The sequence below is a fragment of the Microplitis mediator genome, chromosome 2, assembly GCF_029852145.1.
Source record: "Microplitis mediator isolate UGA2020A chromosome 2, iyMicMedi2.1, whole genome shotgun sequence".
Taxonomy (NCBI): domain Eukaryota; kingdom Metazoa; phylum Arthropoda; class Insecta; order Hymenoptera; family Braconidae; genus Microplitis; species Microplitis mediator.
Genome location: NC_079970.1, coordinates 2,279,216 through 2,293,907, shown reverse-complemented (window position 1 = coordinate 2,293,907; position 14,692 = coordinate 2,279,216). Strand labels below are relative to the sequence as shown.

General features: G+C 27.3%; 2 protein-coding genes across 12 annotated transcripts; one reads left to right on the top strand and one right to left on the bottom strand.

The window, feature by feature from the left end:
• Positions 1 to 566: 566 nt before the first annotated feature.
• Positions 567 to 7,898, bottom strand: LOC130663679 (galactose mutarotase). 7 transcript variants are annotated; one of them, XM_057463061.1, is made up of 5 exons: positions 5,833 to 5,848; positions 5,379 to 5,477; positions 1,662 to 1,858; positions 1,209 to 1,576; positions 567 to 1,137 (listed from the first exon to the last, which is right to left on the bottom strand). In XM_057463061.1, the coding sequence occupies exons 3-5, from the start codon at positions 1,849 to 1,851 to the stop codon at positions 628 to 630; spliced, it is 1,068 nt and encodes a 355-aa protein (XP_057319044.1). In that variant the 5' UTR covers positions 1,852 to 1,858; positions 5,379 to 5,477; positions 5,833 to 5,848; the 3' UTR covers positions 567 to 627. The 7 variants fall into 7 exon arrangements, with proteins under 7 accessions (XP_057319044.1, XP_057319038.1, XP_057319043.1 ...); XM_057463055.1 differs by lacking the exon at positions 5,833 to 5,848 and adding an exon at positions 2,942 to 3,191 and having other exon boundaries at positions 5,379 to 5,448; XM_057463060.1 differs by lacking the exons at positions 5,379 to 5,477; positions 5,833 to 5,848 and adding an exon at positions 7,757 to 7,898.
• On the top strand, positions 4,757 to 14,505 carry LOC130663678 (choline kinase alpha). 5 transcript variants are annotated; one of them, XM_057463054.1, is made up of 6 exons: positions 4,757 to 4,897; positions 10,155 to 10,267; positions 10,749 to 11,228; positions 11,301 to 11,547; positions 12,796 to 12,960; positions 14,213 to 14,505. In XM_057463054.1, the coding sequence occupies exons 2-6, from the start codon at positions 10,155 to 10,157 to the stop codon at positions 14,330 to 14,332; spliced, it is 1,125 nt and encodes a 374-aa protein (XP_057319037.1). In that variant the 5' UTR covers positions 4,757 to 4,897; the 3' UTR covers positions 14,333 to 14,505. The 5 variants fall into 5 exon arrangements, with proteins under 5 accessions (XP_057319037.1, XP_057319033.1, XP_057319035.1 ...); XM_057463050.1 differs by lacking the exon at positions 4,757 to 4,897 and adding an exon at positions 7,366 to 7,707; XM_057463052.1 differs by lacking the exon at positions 4,757 to 4,897 and adding an exon at positions 7,908 to 8,048.
• The last annotated feature ends 187 nt before the right edge of the window (positions 14,506 to 14,692 follow it).

Sequence of the window (14,692 nt, the reverse complement as noted above, 5' to 3'; positions counted from 1 at the left end):
GTCTGCTCACTTCAGCATCAACACGATGAATTTTTAATGATAAATAATTTATTATTTTTCAATCTAGTAAAAAATGTGGGCAGGAGTATTGATGAATGTTTTGAAGAGATATATACCAATAGTGACCCTGCCAATTGCTGGAATAATCGGATTCATTGGCTATAATTTAGAAGGATGTATATCGGATCGTTATACACCAGCCACAGATCCCGTGATAATGCAACGGGAAGACAGACTACTGAAAAGCATCGATTCTATTGGTCAATCATCAATAAAAGTAAAGCACAGTCCACTTGATGTCAATCTCTCCCCATCCTTATCAACATAGTCGTTAACATTTAGCCCTATAGTTGTAATAATAATCAATCAATGATAATTACTAATTATTGTAATTGTAATACTGTACAGATACTGTTGATACGTCAGATTGTAAGTGTGATTCTTATATTATTATTATATTGTAATTATGAAAAGACTATGATTTAAATATTAGACAATTGTTTTTCAAATGAAGACTGATTAGATTTATTATTTATAAGTGAGTCTTAAATAATTAAACAATTAAATGCTATGAAAGTTTATAACTTTATTTTATCAGTAATACTAATAATTGATTTATAAACTCATTTATTTATCAACGGTAAATTTGTAGACGACAACGTGATTGTAGATGTCACCAGGTCTGAGAATACTGTCAGGAAAGTTTTCATGATTGACAGCATCAGGATAATTCTGGGTCTCAAGACAGAAAGCCGCATGTTTGAAGTAACTTTTGCCTTCCTTGCCAACAATACCACTGGTATTTTTATCCGGAATAAAATTACTGGTGTACAGTTGAACCCCGGGTTGATTGGAGTAAGTTTCCAAAATTCTGCCCGACTCTGGATGCACGACTTTGGCAACCAAACGTTCTTTGCTCTTTGAATTTTTATCCTCAGTAAGACAGAAGTTGTAATCGTACCCACCCCCTGGTACTTTATTAATGACATCACCGAGCACTGTAGGTGATCTTAGATCCATTATACTGCTTTCTACGGGTCTTATTTCACCCGTTGGAATGCTGTCGGCGTCTGTTACTGTCCACCGATCTGCATTCATCATTATCGAATGTTTATAAAGTTCTGCTGAGTTTGTATCCTGGGTAAATAAACAAGATAAAAAATTGTATAGAAATTTAAGTGAAAACTCAGCGTAAAAAAAATACTAACATGGCCAGCTAAATTAAAATAACTGTGATTAGTTAAATTAATTGGCGTGGCTTTGGTAGCGCAGGCATTCATTTCGATCCTCAATGAACCGTCATCTGAGAATTTGAATATCGTCGTTGCTATGACGTCTCCCGGAAAACCTTCATCGTTATCTTTGCTCAGTAAACTCATAACCAGTGAGTCATTTCTGATAACCGACTCCCAGATCATGGAATTCCATCCTTTGAATCCACCGTGTAAAGTATTCGCGCCGATATTTTTTGATACGGAAAATTCAACACCGTCTATTTTAAATTTGCCTTTTCCAATGCGATTGGCAACGCGTCCTACCGTGGCTCCAAAGTACGGATTATCTTTTCCGAGATATCCTGTATGGTAGTAAATAAAATAATTAGTAAATATTTAAAAAGATAATACGGGTAATTAAATAAAATAATGTTTTATAATCAGTACCATTAATATCATCGAAACCTAAAACAACGTCACTGATACGCCCACTTTTATCGGGTGTCCTCACAGCTCTTATCGTAGCTCCGTAATTTAAAACATCAACTTCCTGTCCATTATTATTTTTCAATGTGAATAATTTTACTTCTTTTCCAGCAAAATTACCCCAAGGTTTCACTTCTATCGTACCGGCCATTGCGGGTCTGAAAAATAAAATATTTATTTAATAAATAAATATATAATTTAATATCGTAGAGATGTAGGCGTAAACTGTACTCAAAATACGTGTGTAATTTCTGATAACGCGAGTTATTACGTAATATATTTTATTTAACATGGAATTTAATCTTTTTAAATTTCTTATATCGCACGTAAATTTATAAACAATAAACACCTTACAATATATATTTAATATTCAAGAAATATAAAGAAAAAATAAATAAAAATAATTTACTTATTTAGTCATAAATATAAACAATGAAAAATAATATTCTGAAGCGTAAGAAGTTGCGTTACTTGACGCCGGCGAAATACTGAAGGCCTCACCCGGGAAGAAACTCATTGAACTCATTGTCCATATTATGAATATACATTTGGTAATTTAAACCAATAAAACTGTCAGATGGCGGGTACTTTTGGCATCATTTGACACTTGATGATTAAAAAGAAAAAAAAATGACACCGTCAAAGATTGCGCTCAATAAAATAAAAACTACTGTAAGTAATCTCGTTATTTATCAAAAATCTATGAAAACAATAACCACATACTCTCCTTTATTTATTGACGTATCAAGCTACAAGCACTATTCATTTTTATTTTATTTATTTATTTATCTTCTTTACTTATATCTGCTTCATCTTCTCATTACTCTCCAATTAATTAAAATGATTTAATGATGATTTTATAATAAACTAAAGGCTATTCATAGACATCTGTTTACTATTTTTTTTTTTTTTTTTTTTACGAACGACTTAATTACAATTTATATTAATTATTAATCTGTTTTTATTTCTTATCCTTCTCCTTTATAAATTTTTTGCGGATCAAGAGAATTCAAAATCGGTTATAATTCACATTTACTGATAATTGGTTTTTAAAATCTTATTTATAATTGTGTAGATCACAAAGCGGAGAAAAGATACAATTATTAATAAATAGTTACAATTTATGTTAATTATTATAATAATAAAAAACTAATATCAATTTAATCAACAGCTTGTAGGATCGAACTTAAATTTTCTACTCCGATTCTTAATCTCATAATAAAATTTATTGTTATCAATACCTTTGTAATTTTCCATCGTCTTTATCAGCACTGGCATCATTTACTTTCAAATCTACCGGGTCGCTTGCTATTTTTTTTTCTTTCTTACTATCAGTGTATTGATTCCCATAAAATTTACGTTTTTTCATTTTCTGCGTATGTTTTTTTTTAGTTTTATCTTTTTCATTCATTTCTTTGATCTCAATGCAACTAAATTAATTTAAGTCAACAGAATATCAATTGAACAGTTATTAAATCGATGCTGCTCTCCCTGAGAACACAAGCCCATTATTTAATTTAATTTTTAAAAAATCATTCAAACGTCAAAAATCAAATTTTTTGAGTGCAAATGTACCAGACATCAGACATATTAAAAATTATTAATAAACAGAGTAGATAATTAATAAAATGAATTTTTTAAAAAATGCGCATTTAAAAAATTTTGAAATTATTAAGTGGATTTTTTTTTTAATATTTTTTTTTCAATTATTTACTATATTTATTTATAATTTTAAATATGAGTGTAAATGTACCAGTCATCAGCCATATTTAAAATTATTAATAAACGGAGTAAATAATTAATAAAATGAATTTTTTAAAAAATGCGCATTTAAAAAATTTTCAAATTAATAAGTGGATTTTTTTAAAAATATTTTTTTAAAAATTATTTACTATATTTATTTATAACTTTAAATATGAGTGTAAATGTACCAGTCATTAGACAAATTAAAAATTTTCAATAAATAGAGTAAATAATAATAAAATAAAATTTGAAAAAAATGCGCATTCAAAAAATTCAAAAATTAATAAGTGCATTTTTTATAAATATTTTTTAAAAAATTATTTACTATACTTATTTATAATTTTAAATTTGTCTAATGTCTGCTACACACACTCATAATTTTCCAATCAATCTTCAAAGTAAAAACTCTAAGTACTTAATAAAATACAAACAAATATTTTCAACAAAAATATTTAATTATCTAACAATTTATTTACTCAATACTTATGTTTGTCATTGAGAGCAAGTAAATATTATTTAATGTGAATTAACAATTTATTTACTAAAGAATTCAACCAGATACTTGTTATTGCACTTTAAGACTTAATTGTTTATTTCAAATGTTTATAATTATCAATTATTAATCAGAAAAATAATTTTTCATTTTAATATTCAACTACAAATTATTTAATTTTGTCGCAGACTCGTCTATTTGAATCCAAAAAATTTATAGAACTAAATCTATTACTTTCTATTTATAAAATAAATAAAAATGTAAATCTTTTGCAAAAGTACTCGCGATCATGAAACATATTTTCATCGATTTAATATTTTACAACATATATATTTATATATTGATCGAGGTACTGAACAGACAATTTTTATCAAATGTCAGATTATTTAAATAAAATAAAAAAATTATTTTATAGATTGTGACCTTGCCCTCGAAAATATCAATGAAGACTTACGCGCGTGTCAATCAATCAGCTTATCTTTATATTTAAAGTCTAGTTTTTTGAATTTTACTAACCGACTCGACTACTTAATGAAATAAATACATGTACATAATTTAATAAACATTGTAATTATTTGCTATAATTACTTTGACTTTGTTTATTCAAAAATTGTCCGGTTGCCAGGCATTTAAACGCGTGATTAATATCAAGATTGGATTAGATTTACGAAAATTTAAAATGTATATTCAGTAGTTTCCGTGGACTTTGAAACCGCGTTGTGAAATGATAAAACTATAATTATAATAATTAGTAATATTGTACAAACCGAAAGTAAATGTACAGAAGACTGCTTAAGCACAAGAGCTTATTTATTGACCCGTTCATTTTAAAAAGTTTAATATTTAAATATTTATATTTTAAAACTTCGTCTCACGAGTCTTTGAAACTTACTAGTGAAGGGAAACTGATTGAATCACCCAACGGCTCAAGGATTATATTCAAGGATCAGCAAAACAAAACGTAAAAGAAAATCTATAAAAATTCTCGCTCTATAAATTTAACGGCATCGATTTTTTTATCAGCTTTTATATTAATAAAAAAAAAAAAAGTTATTGACAAGAATTTTTTTCAATTCTTCGTATCAAGATTTTAAATCTATTGATAAATAATTTCCTTATTGACATTATCTGATAAATTACAACCGTCCAATAATTGATAATTATTTTATATCTAATTTATTTAATATTATATATACTTTTTTTTTTTGCTCAAGTAATTTTTTATCGACGATATTATTTGAGTTAAAAAAAAAGTATACTCGTTATCAGACGTAATTAAATAATTAAAGTAGAATATTTACATTAATAATCAGGGGTAAATTAAATTTTTTACAGCCAAATAAATACCTGTCGATATAAATTTTTCTCTCCTCAAAAGTAAAATATATGTATATATATTTAAGTTTTTTTTTATGTTAATTTATTTCTTTAGATTTCTATACCTCTAATTATCTATTGATGATTAAAAAATTATACGTGACATGAAATAATAAGAAAACGTTGACCAACTTATACACCAGTCGCCTCAAGATATTTTTTATCTAAAAAAAAATGAAACCAATAAAGTTATTACGAAATAAAAAAAGTTTAACGTGACCAGAAAATAATTTCCGTTGATATTAAAAAATAAATTATTATTTAATTGAATTTAAAAAAATCTAAATGGTCACTTGTTAAAATGAATTTTAATAAAACATCTGAGATAATGTTTTACAACTTAAACTACTCTGATAACAGTTTATTGTACCCTGAGCAAACATTATTATTATATTTATATAACTAAAACATCAAAGAAAATCCGTCTTACGTTTTACAACTTAAATAAATATAAAATACGTCAGACTGACGCATTGCAACAAAGAAAAAAAATTAATGTATTCGTTATAAACAAAATACCTCAGAGTTAAATCACGAGATGTTTTCAAGTCTACAGCATGAGAATACTATTTCAAAATACTTAGCACGGGTCAGCCTTGATCATTTCTCGTAATCACTTATAAGATAATTCCCTCTTATTATAAATCTATTATCTAATTATTCATTCTAATTTTACTTTAATTATTGCACAATTTTTTCCCTTTATTTTACTGCGACTCAAAGTTTTTCCTCATTAATAGGAAAAAAAAAAGAAAGATATGAAATCTTACGTGTCAATGTAGCAGACAGACAAATTTAAAATTATAATAAATAGAATAAATAATTAAAAAAAAAATATTTATAAAAAATGCGCTTATTAATTTTAAAATTTAAAAAACGCGCATTTTTTTTTAATTTAATTTTATTATTATTTACTCCATTTATTAATAATTTGAAATTTCCTGATGTCTGCTACATTTACACTCATATTTAAAATTATAAATAAATAGAGTAAATGATTAAAAAAAAAATATTTTTAAAAAATTCACTTATTAATTTTTAAATTTTTCAAATGCGCATTTTTTAAAAATTCAATTTTATTAATTATTCACTCGATTTATTAATAATTTTAAATTTCCTGATGTCTGCTACATTCACAATCATATTTAAAATTATAAATAAATAGAGTAAATAATTAAAAAAAAAATATTTATAAAAAATTCACTTATTAATTTTTAAATTTTTTAAATGCGCATTTTTTTATATTTTATTTTATTAATTATTTACTTTATTTATTTATAATTTTAAATTTGTCTGTCTGCTACATTCACACCCGTATTTAAAATTATAAATAAATAGAGTAAATAATTAAAAAAAAAATATTTATAAAAAATGCGCTTATTAATTTGAAAATTTAAAAACCGCGCCTTTTTTTAAATTTTATTTTATTAATTATTTACTTTATTTATTTATTAATAATTTTAAATTTCCTGTCGTCTACTAAATTCACACTCATGAAATCTTTTCAAATTTAAATAATTTCTTAGAATGAATATTTATCTTCATACTTCGTAAGTAAAAAAGTTTAATTAATAATTAAAATTTAATTTTTTCATTCTCTAATTTAAATGTAAGGCAAAAGTACTATTTGCTGCCACTGCTCCATTTTTTGACATTGAATTAAAAATCTTGCACTGTAAGTGTGGGAAAATTTTAAAAATTAATTATGACATTTCGTATTTTAAAAAATTTATTTTATTTATATTTTTCGTGTTTAAAACTGGGCCTAAAGTGACCAAAACCGGTACCTCTGTCCTAAGTCGTATGAATAATTTATAATCAAGATTAAAATTGGATAATTGCCAGTACATCCATTAATACATTTAAATATATACATATATATTTATAAATGTACATTTACATATAAGTAAATACACGTACGTATGCCCCCTACTTAGAAAAAAAAAAACATAATAATTTCCCTTTCCCGGTAAAATATACCGAGGAATTCCCACCACCCAGAAATATATGAGCCGGTGCAAACAACTTCAGTTCAAAGCTGCATAACTTGTTTCCTTCATTCACTTTCGACGTATCGTCCGCTCAAGATAAAACTCCTCTCCATAAATTAATTAAATAATTAATTAATTAACTAACAATAAAAATAAAAATTAATTATTAATAACCAACTTTTACCTCAGGTAAAAAGTTTACGTAAATTAAGATTAAAAAAAAAAAAATAATCTATAAATAAAACTGGGTATAAATTGTCGTACTCTAAATAATTTAAAACGAGGCCTTACAGTTTTAAATAATAGTATTAAGAAATCAGTGAACTTTGCCGGCTTTGACTCTGTTTCATTAAATAAATAAACGATTAAAATTATAAATCCGACAATGGGTATGAAAAATAAGGTATGTTTCGTTCGATATATGCATAAATATTTGTAAGTTAAATACATACGTGTGTTTTTTAAGACAGTGCAATGTTCGATAAATAAAAGCAAATACTGCAGGTGACTAAAGTGCGATAAAAGAGGTCGATATTAAGCGCAATATCTACGTCTGTTTGCATTTAATATTATTGCACTTCCAGTAATGTCTGTACGTCGGTCATTACAATAAACCGGAAATGTCATTATAGTATTTTGTAAACGTGGCAGTAAGACCTGGAGCTCTTTTATTCTCGCTGACTATTTTTTTAAATTTTCCTGACACTGTCATTACATTTAAATTTTATTTAAATATGAAATCAGGTATAAATATTTTTTATATTCTATAAATTTATTAATTAGTACGCCTGCGTATTTTTTATTTATTTATTAATTGCCGTAATTTTTTTTTTTGTTACTAATTTATTATTTTTATTAATTATTTGCTGTCATTTTTCGGTATCTAAATTTAGAGTTTGCGTAGCCTAGAACTTTCTCTTTGTTCTCAATAATAAAAATAAAAATAAAAATGGAAATTCCAGTTTTTTTTTTAAGAGTGTGAATGTAGCAGACATCAGACAAATTTGAAATTATAAATAATTAGAGTAAATAATTAATAAAATTAAATTTAAAAAAAATGCGCATTTAAAAAATTTAAAAATTAATAAGTGAATTTTTTATAATTATTTTTTTTTTAATTATTTACTCTATTTATTTATAATTTTAAATATGAGTGTGAATGTAGCAGACATCAGGAAATTTTAAATTATTAATAAATAAAGTGAATAATTATTAAAATAGAATTTTTAAAAAATGCGCATTTGAAAAATTTAAAAATTAATAAGTGAATTTTTTATAATTTTTTTTTTTAATTATTTACTCTATTCATTTATAGTTTTAAATTTGTGTCTGCTACATTGACACTCATTTTTTTTAGTATGATATAAAAATAAAGTAAAATAATTAAGTATTATAAAGTTTTGAAGATTTTATCACAATTTTAATGACAGTGATATTTTACATATGATAACAATAAATTTTTTTTTTCTTTATTAATCATCACGATGACTTTATCTGAATTTATCGATAATTTATTAGCGTCTGAAATAAATTTTTATTCTATGTAATTTTTTTATTTTTTTAAAATTTAATTTATTACATTTTTTTTTTAATATTAATCTTCAATAAGAATAAGAAAAAAATTTGTCGACTAAATACTGATAAAAAAAAAAGTATGTAATTTATTATAAGTCACTTGTTTTTTAAATTTATTACTATTTTTATTTATAAAAACAAATTTATTTATTACGGTAATAAAAATTATAAATAAATAATTCAATAAAAAACTTGAAGAATTGAAATAAAAATAAAAACTTTTATGAGTGTGAATGTAGCAGGCATCAGACAAATTTAAAATTTTAAATAAATACAGTAAATAATTTATCAAAAATTCCCCTCTAATTTCAAAATTTTTTGAATGCGCATTTTTTCAAATTTAATTTTATTAATTATTTACTCTATTAATAATTTCAAATTTCCTGACGTCTGCTACATTCGCACTCATATTTAAAATTATAAATAAATAGAGTAAATAATTAAAAAAAAAATATTTTTAAAAAATGCACTTGTAAGTTTCCAATTTTTGTAAATGCGCATTTTTTAAAAATTTAATTTTACTGATTATTTACTTTATTTATTAATAATTTTAAATTTGTCTGATGTCTGTTACATTCACACTCATAAATTTAAATTATTTAATAGACGATTATCTAATTATCTTATTGTAGATCATCATTAAAAAATATACAAGATTTAGAGATTATAAAATTATTAATGTAATTTAACTTCTCAGTATATTATAAGTACACGTTTATGTAAATATTGATCGCGAATGCGCGCAGACTCAGCAAAGTATATAATATATAAATATACATAGTATTTCTTTAATCATCCTCGAGGTCGTGCTGAAAATTGCATTAGTGTCGTTTTGTTATTTTGTACTGTACCAGTTATAAAATGCACTTGCAACAGCACACAAATCCAAACACTGGTACATCAGCTCGGCAGACAAGTAGATTGCCATCAGGATCGGGTAGCTCTGGTAAACTCAATGAGACTTTTCATTACGTTATGTTTACTCAGGCAAGTCTATTATAATTATGACAAAACGATCTGATACTGCGGCGCTACCGAGCATTAAGTCAATCATCATCAATTAAAAATATAAACATAATTGCTAATAACGACAGCAATAATCCTTCCTTATTATCACCCAGGACTACAGAACGTCCAAGCATTTACATGTGGACCAATCACCTGTCATCTGTTCAATAAAATAATCATTTAAACCTGTAACATTCAAATGTCAATCATTAAATATTTATTTAAAATTTGAGTATCGGTTATTAAATATCGCTTTTTATTATTTAGATGTCTGATAGCAATCCCGAAATGAGGGCAACTGCAGCAAGAATCTGTCGCGATTATCTTCATGGTGTATGGAAGCATGTCAATTCTGATAATATAGTATTAAAACATATAAGGTATGTTATTTTATTATATATATATTTATTTATATATCATTTAATTATTTTATTAAATGATACTAATTATATAAAGTGGCTGTAATGTAAAAGACCTAGTTCTCTGATCGAGTACCCGTTCCCTGTTTTGATACTAGTTCCTAGATTAGGTACTAGTTCTCTCATCGAGTACTAGTTCCCTGATCGAGTACTAGTTCCCCGATCGAGTACCAGCTCCCGGTTTTGATACTAGTTCCTAGATTAGGTACTAGTTCCCTGATCGAGTACTAGTTCCCCGATCGAGTACTAGTTCCCGGATCGAATACTAGTTCCCGGATCGAGTACTAGTTCCCTGATCGGGTACTGGTTCTTTTACCTTCATGCAAAAAATTTCTTGGGGCGAGTAAAATTTTTTATCGCCAAGAAATCCTATTTTTCGGTACATGAAAAAAATTTCATAAAATGTATAGTCTTATTAATCTTGGGTTTAAATATTTTTCAGTGGAGGATTGAGTAACTGGGTGTACAATGTACAGTTACCTGAAGGCACAACGCCTCTGCGTGGCGAACCACGTCAAGTATTACTAAGAATATACGGGCAGACACATGGTGAACGTGCAATGGAAGGTATTATTACGGAGTCTGTTATTTTTACACTATTGTCTGAGCGTAAACTTGGCCCGAAACTCCACGGAGTCTTCCCGGGTGGTAGAATCGAAGAGTATATACCAGCACGTCCCTTGCTGACCAAAGAGCTCGCCGATCCCGAGTTGAGTGCGCTGACTGCTGAAAAAATGGCGCATCTACACATGATGCAAGTGCCCATCAACAAAGAACCCACCTGGTTATGGGACACTATGGCCAAGTGGCGCACTAGTGCCGAAGAGGTGTTGAAAAACGTTGACGAAGTTGACACCCATCTCATGAAACATATTGAGGCAATAAAGTCCATTAACTTCAGCGCAGAGATCGCTTGGTTCAGGTTCATATTTTTGTTTACACATTTTTTTTTTTAATTGACTGGTAAATTAATTAATTAATTTTTTTATTGCAGATCTTTTGTATCACAGCATAAATATCCAATAGTATTTTGTCACAATGACATGCAGGAGGGTAATATATTGCTACGTCAAAACAGCCGCAAACGTGAATTAGTAATTATTGATTTCGAGTATTGCTCGTACAATTACCGTGGATTCGACCTGGCTAATCACTTTGTCGAGTGGCAGTATGATTACACAGCAGAGGAGTATCCATTCTTCCACGAGAGAACTGGATCCGGACCAACGGACGAACAAAAGGTACGTTGTTGATGGCTAGGGAATACTAATATGATGATGTGGGTAAGAACAAAACCTTCATTAAATTTATTTTTCATTTCAATCGTTTTTAATATTCAAATAAATTTTTACATCGTTTACTTATATTACACTTTTTTTCATACAAAATAAACGAGCGTACACGTGATCTACTTAATTCAGTCATTAAATTATTAAATAATTTAAAATCATTTAACACAAAGTGTTAAATTAAATAAACGATCACGTGTATGCTGCAGTAGATTAAAATCATGTGAATTATAATTATTATATTGATATCGTGAAATAAAATCATTGACAAGTTTAAATTATGTGATACGCGGGTTGTTAATATTGAGGGGTAGGGCCACGTTGGCGTGCGTTGCGTGTGTATGTATCAGTTTCACAGGACTCTAGACTGCAATGATCAATGAGACAAGGCTGAGGCCTGGATCCTAATGGAAAACTGGATAATCATGAGCAAATTATGCTGTGGCATTGCAATGGACCAAGAGACAATTTAACTCAGTCTGAGAAATAAATAATGTCAAATACGCAGAAGAGAATACAACGAAGATTCTTGCTGACGATTGTTGCCAGAGCATCAACTCGTGGCACAGCACTGATGGGGACACATCCTCTGGGTCCCTGATGAATATCAACTTCTTCAAAACTCGAGTACCTTCAACACGCACTCTCTCAATAATTATTAAATAATTAAATAATAAATCTCCGTCAATAAAACAATTTGCCGATTGTGGCTCTTTCAATCTTGCCAACTTCTGTCAAAGGATCCTTTGAAGACATGAGATATACTGTACAATGGTATATGATATCTCTTCACTTCCAAGCCATCCTCTTTATAATTATCATTAAATTCTATTTTTTTAATCAATTTTTTGACTAAAAAAAATTTAGTTTTTTTTTTACTTTTCTTTCATTAAATTTTTATAAGTTGTCTAATATTTTGAGTGCTTACTGTAAATTATTCAACGACTTACATTTTTTTTAAATAACTATTTTTTTTTATTTATCATTAAACCGTAAAATTCATTCTTATCATGGGAGTTAATGCATTAAATTATATAAATAATACGTCACTATTATTAAATTGATAACTGATTAAATTAATTATCTATTTAATTAATAACTAAAAAATTTAAATAACGGAGAATAAAAGTAGTTTTTTACTTATTAATTATAAAACTCTAAGCGGTCAGTTAATTTATTAATAATTATTATTTTTAATAGCTCCACTTTATAAGAAGTTACTTGAAGACAACTGGCAAAGAAGGTGTTGCTGAAGAAAACCGTTTGATGGAAGAAGTTAAAGTATTTACACTAGCTAGTCATCTATTCTGGGGATTATGGAGTGTCGTCAATGCTGGTCATTCAAATATTCCCTTTGGTTACTGGGTAATTATTAAAAAAATAAAAAGGGTGATCGGTTCAGTGAATAAATACGAGCAGTAAATGAACCATCATTTAGATTTTGATCATAATTAGATAAATAAAATACTTGGCTGCTGTTTGATTGGCAACTTTTACAAACTCAATTATAATTTTGATGATCCTGAAGTTAACAGACAATTGATAATTTTTGGATTTTTTTTTTCAACGGTTTAATTAAAAAAAAAAAAAAAAAAAAATGCACTTGTAGAAAATTTAAAAAACTATATATGCAATTTTTTCAAATATTTTTTTTTTATTATTTATCGTTTCAAATAAAGTTCAAAAGTTATTAGACGTCGGCTAACTTCAGTATCATATAATTTTGTTGCATTCTTCTAGAGTAGAGGTACTGGTTTTAGGCCACTTCAAAAATTCTATTAAATTAATTTGTAAAAGACGCAATGACAATTAATTTTCAAAATTTTGTTACATTCTGATGAATTTATTTCAATTTTTAAATCCAGGTTCGGTATAATTTCGGTGTCCAGACCTCAGGTGATGCCTGGTCGGAAATTATTAGATTTGAAGGAAAGAAATTACCTGAGACGTTGAATTCAACGTCTTCGGGTGTAAGAACAGGGGTGCGTTATTACGCGCGCACTCCTGCGGTTTTTGATTTCAAATTAATTAAAAATATATATAGATGTATGATATTCTATTGAAAGAGATCAACAATAAGAGCAGAGTACTTAGCTCTAGGTCTCACCCTGAACTGACTTGTCTGAGTACTAATTTTATACAATTACAATAGTAAAGATTTTAAGTATCATTAAGGTCGCAAGAAGAACAAAAAAACATTAGAATCTGAATATTGAATCACTCATTATTATTTAGACGATAGAATTTTAGTGATTGAGTTGCTGATGGTCACAATAAAAGTCACGAAACGTTTAACATTTATCAATATTTAGACTAATGATCTTTTGTCCTTCTTAATTATGAACATTTAAAATCATTGTTCGGACACAATAAGATTTCCATTTATCATAGTAAAGATTGTCACTTGTATCTCAGGTTACCCTAGTGAACGTCACCGAGACACGCGTCTCACTCTCACACTCCATCATCGTAGACTCCAGAGTGTTGACGAATTTTATTCCTCAAAATTTAAAGAAAATACGACCGTTCATTTACTGGCTCAGTCACCCTGAATTTTAATTAAAAATATATTTTTATTCCCCACACTATAATACTATTATTTTATTTTATTCGACAGGACTATGCGACATGCAGACTATCGAGCTACCAGCATTTGAAAGAAAAAATAAGTCAATCACCAATCAATGCAAGTCAACCACAATGTGGAATTAAAAGAAAGGAAGATCACACGGACTGAACGAATGTCTAATCTAAGCGCCACAATGTCTAGGCTCTTAATAATTTTGATAAGAGTCAAAGATCAATTCGATTGCTTTGATCTCCATGCGACAATAAGCAATCGTTTTAAAAATGACACGACGAATGACATCTTTACTGAGCGTAAACCATCGTTTTATATTTTCTAAAGAATATATGTATATTTATATAAACATAAATATATATAACAACGATGTTTAAAGTTTAACATCAAAAATAAAAGGCTTAAGTACAAGTTAATAGTCAACATCTGCATAGACAACGAGTCGGTTGATAGCCTGCGTCGTTGACCAACAGAATAATTATTAATAATAATAATAATTATTCTTATTACGTTTCC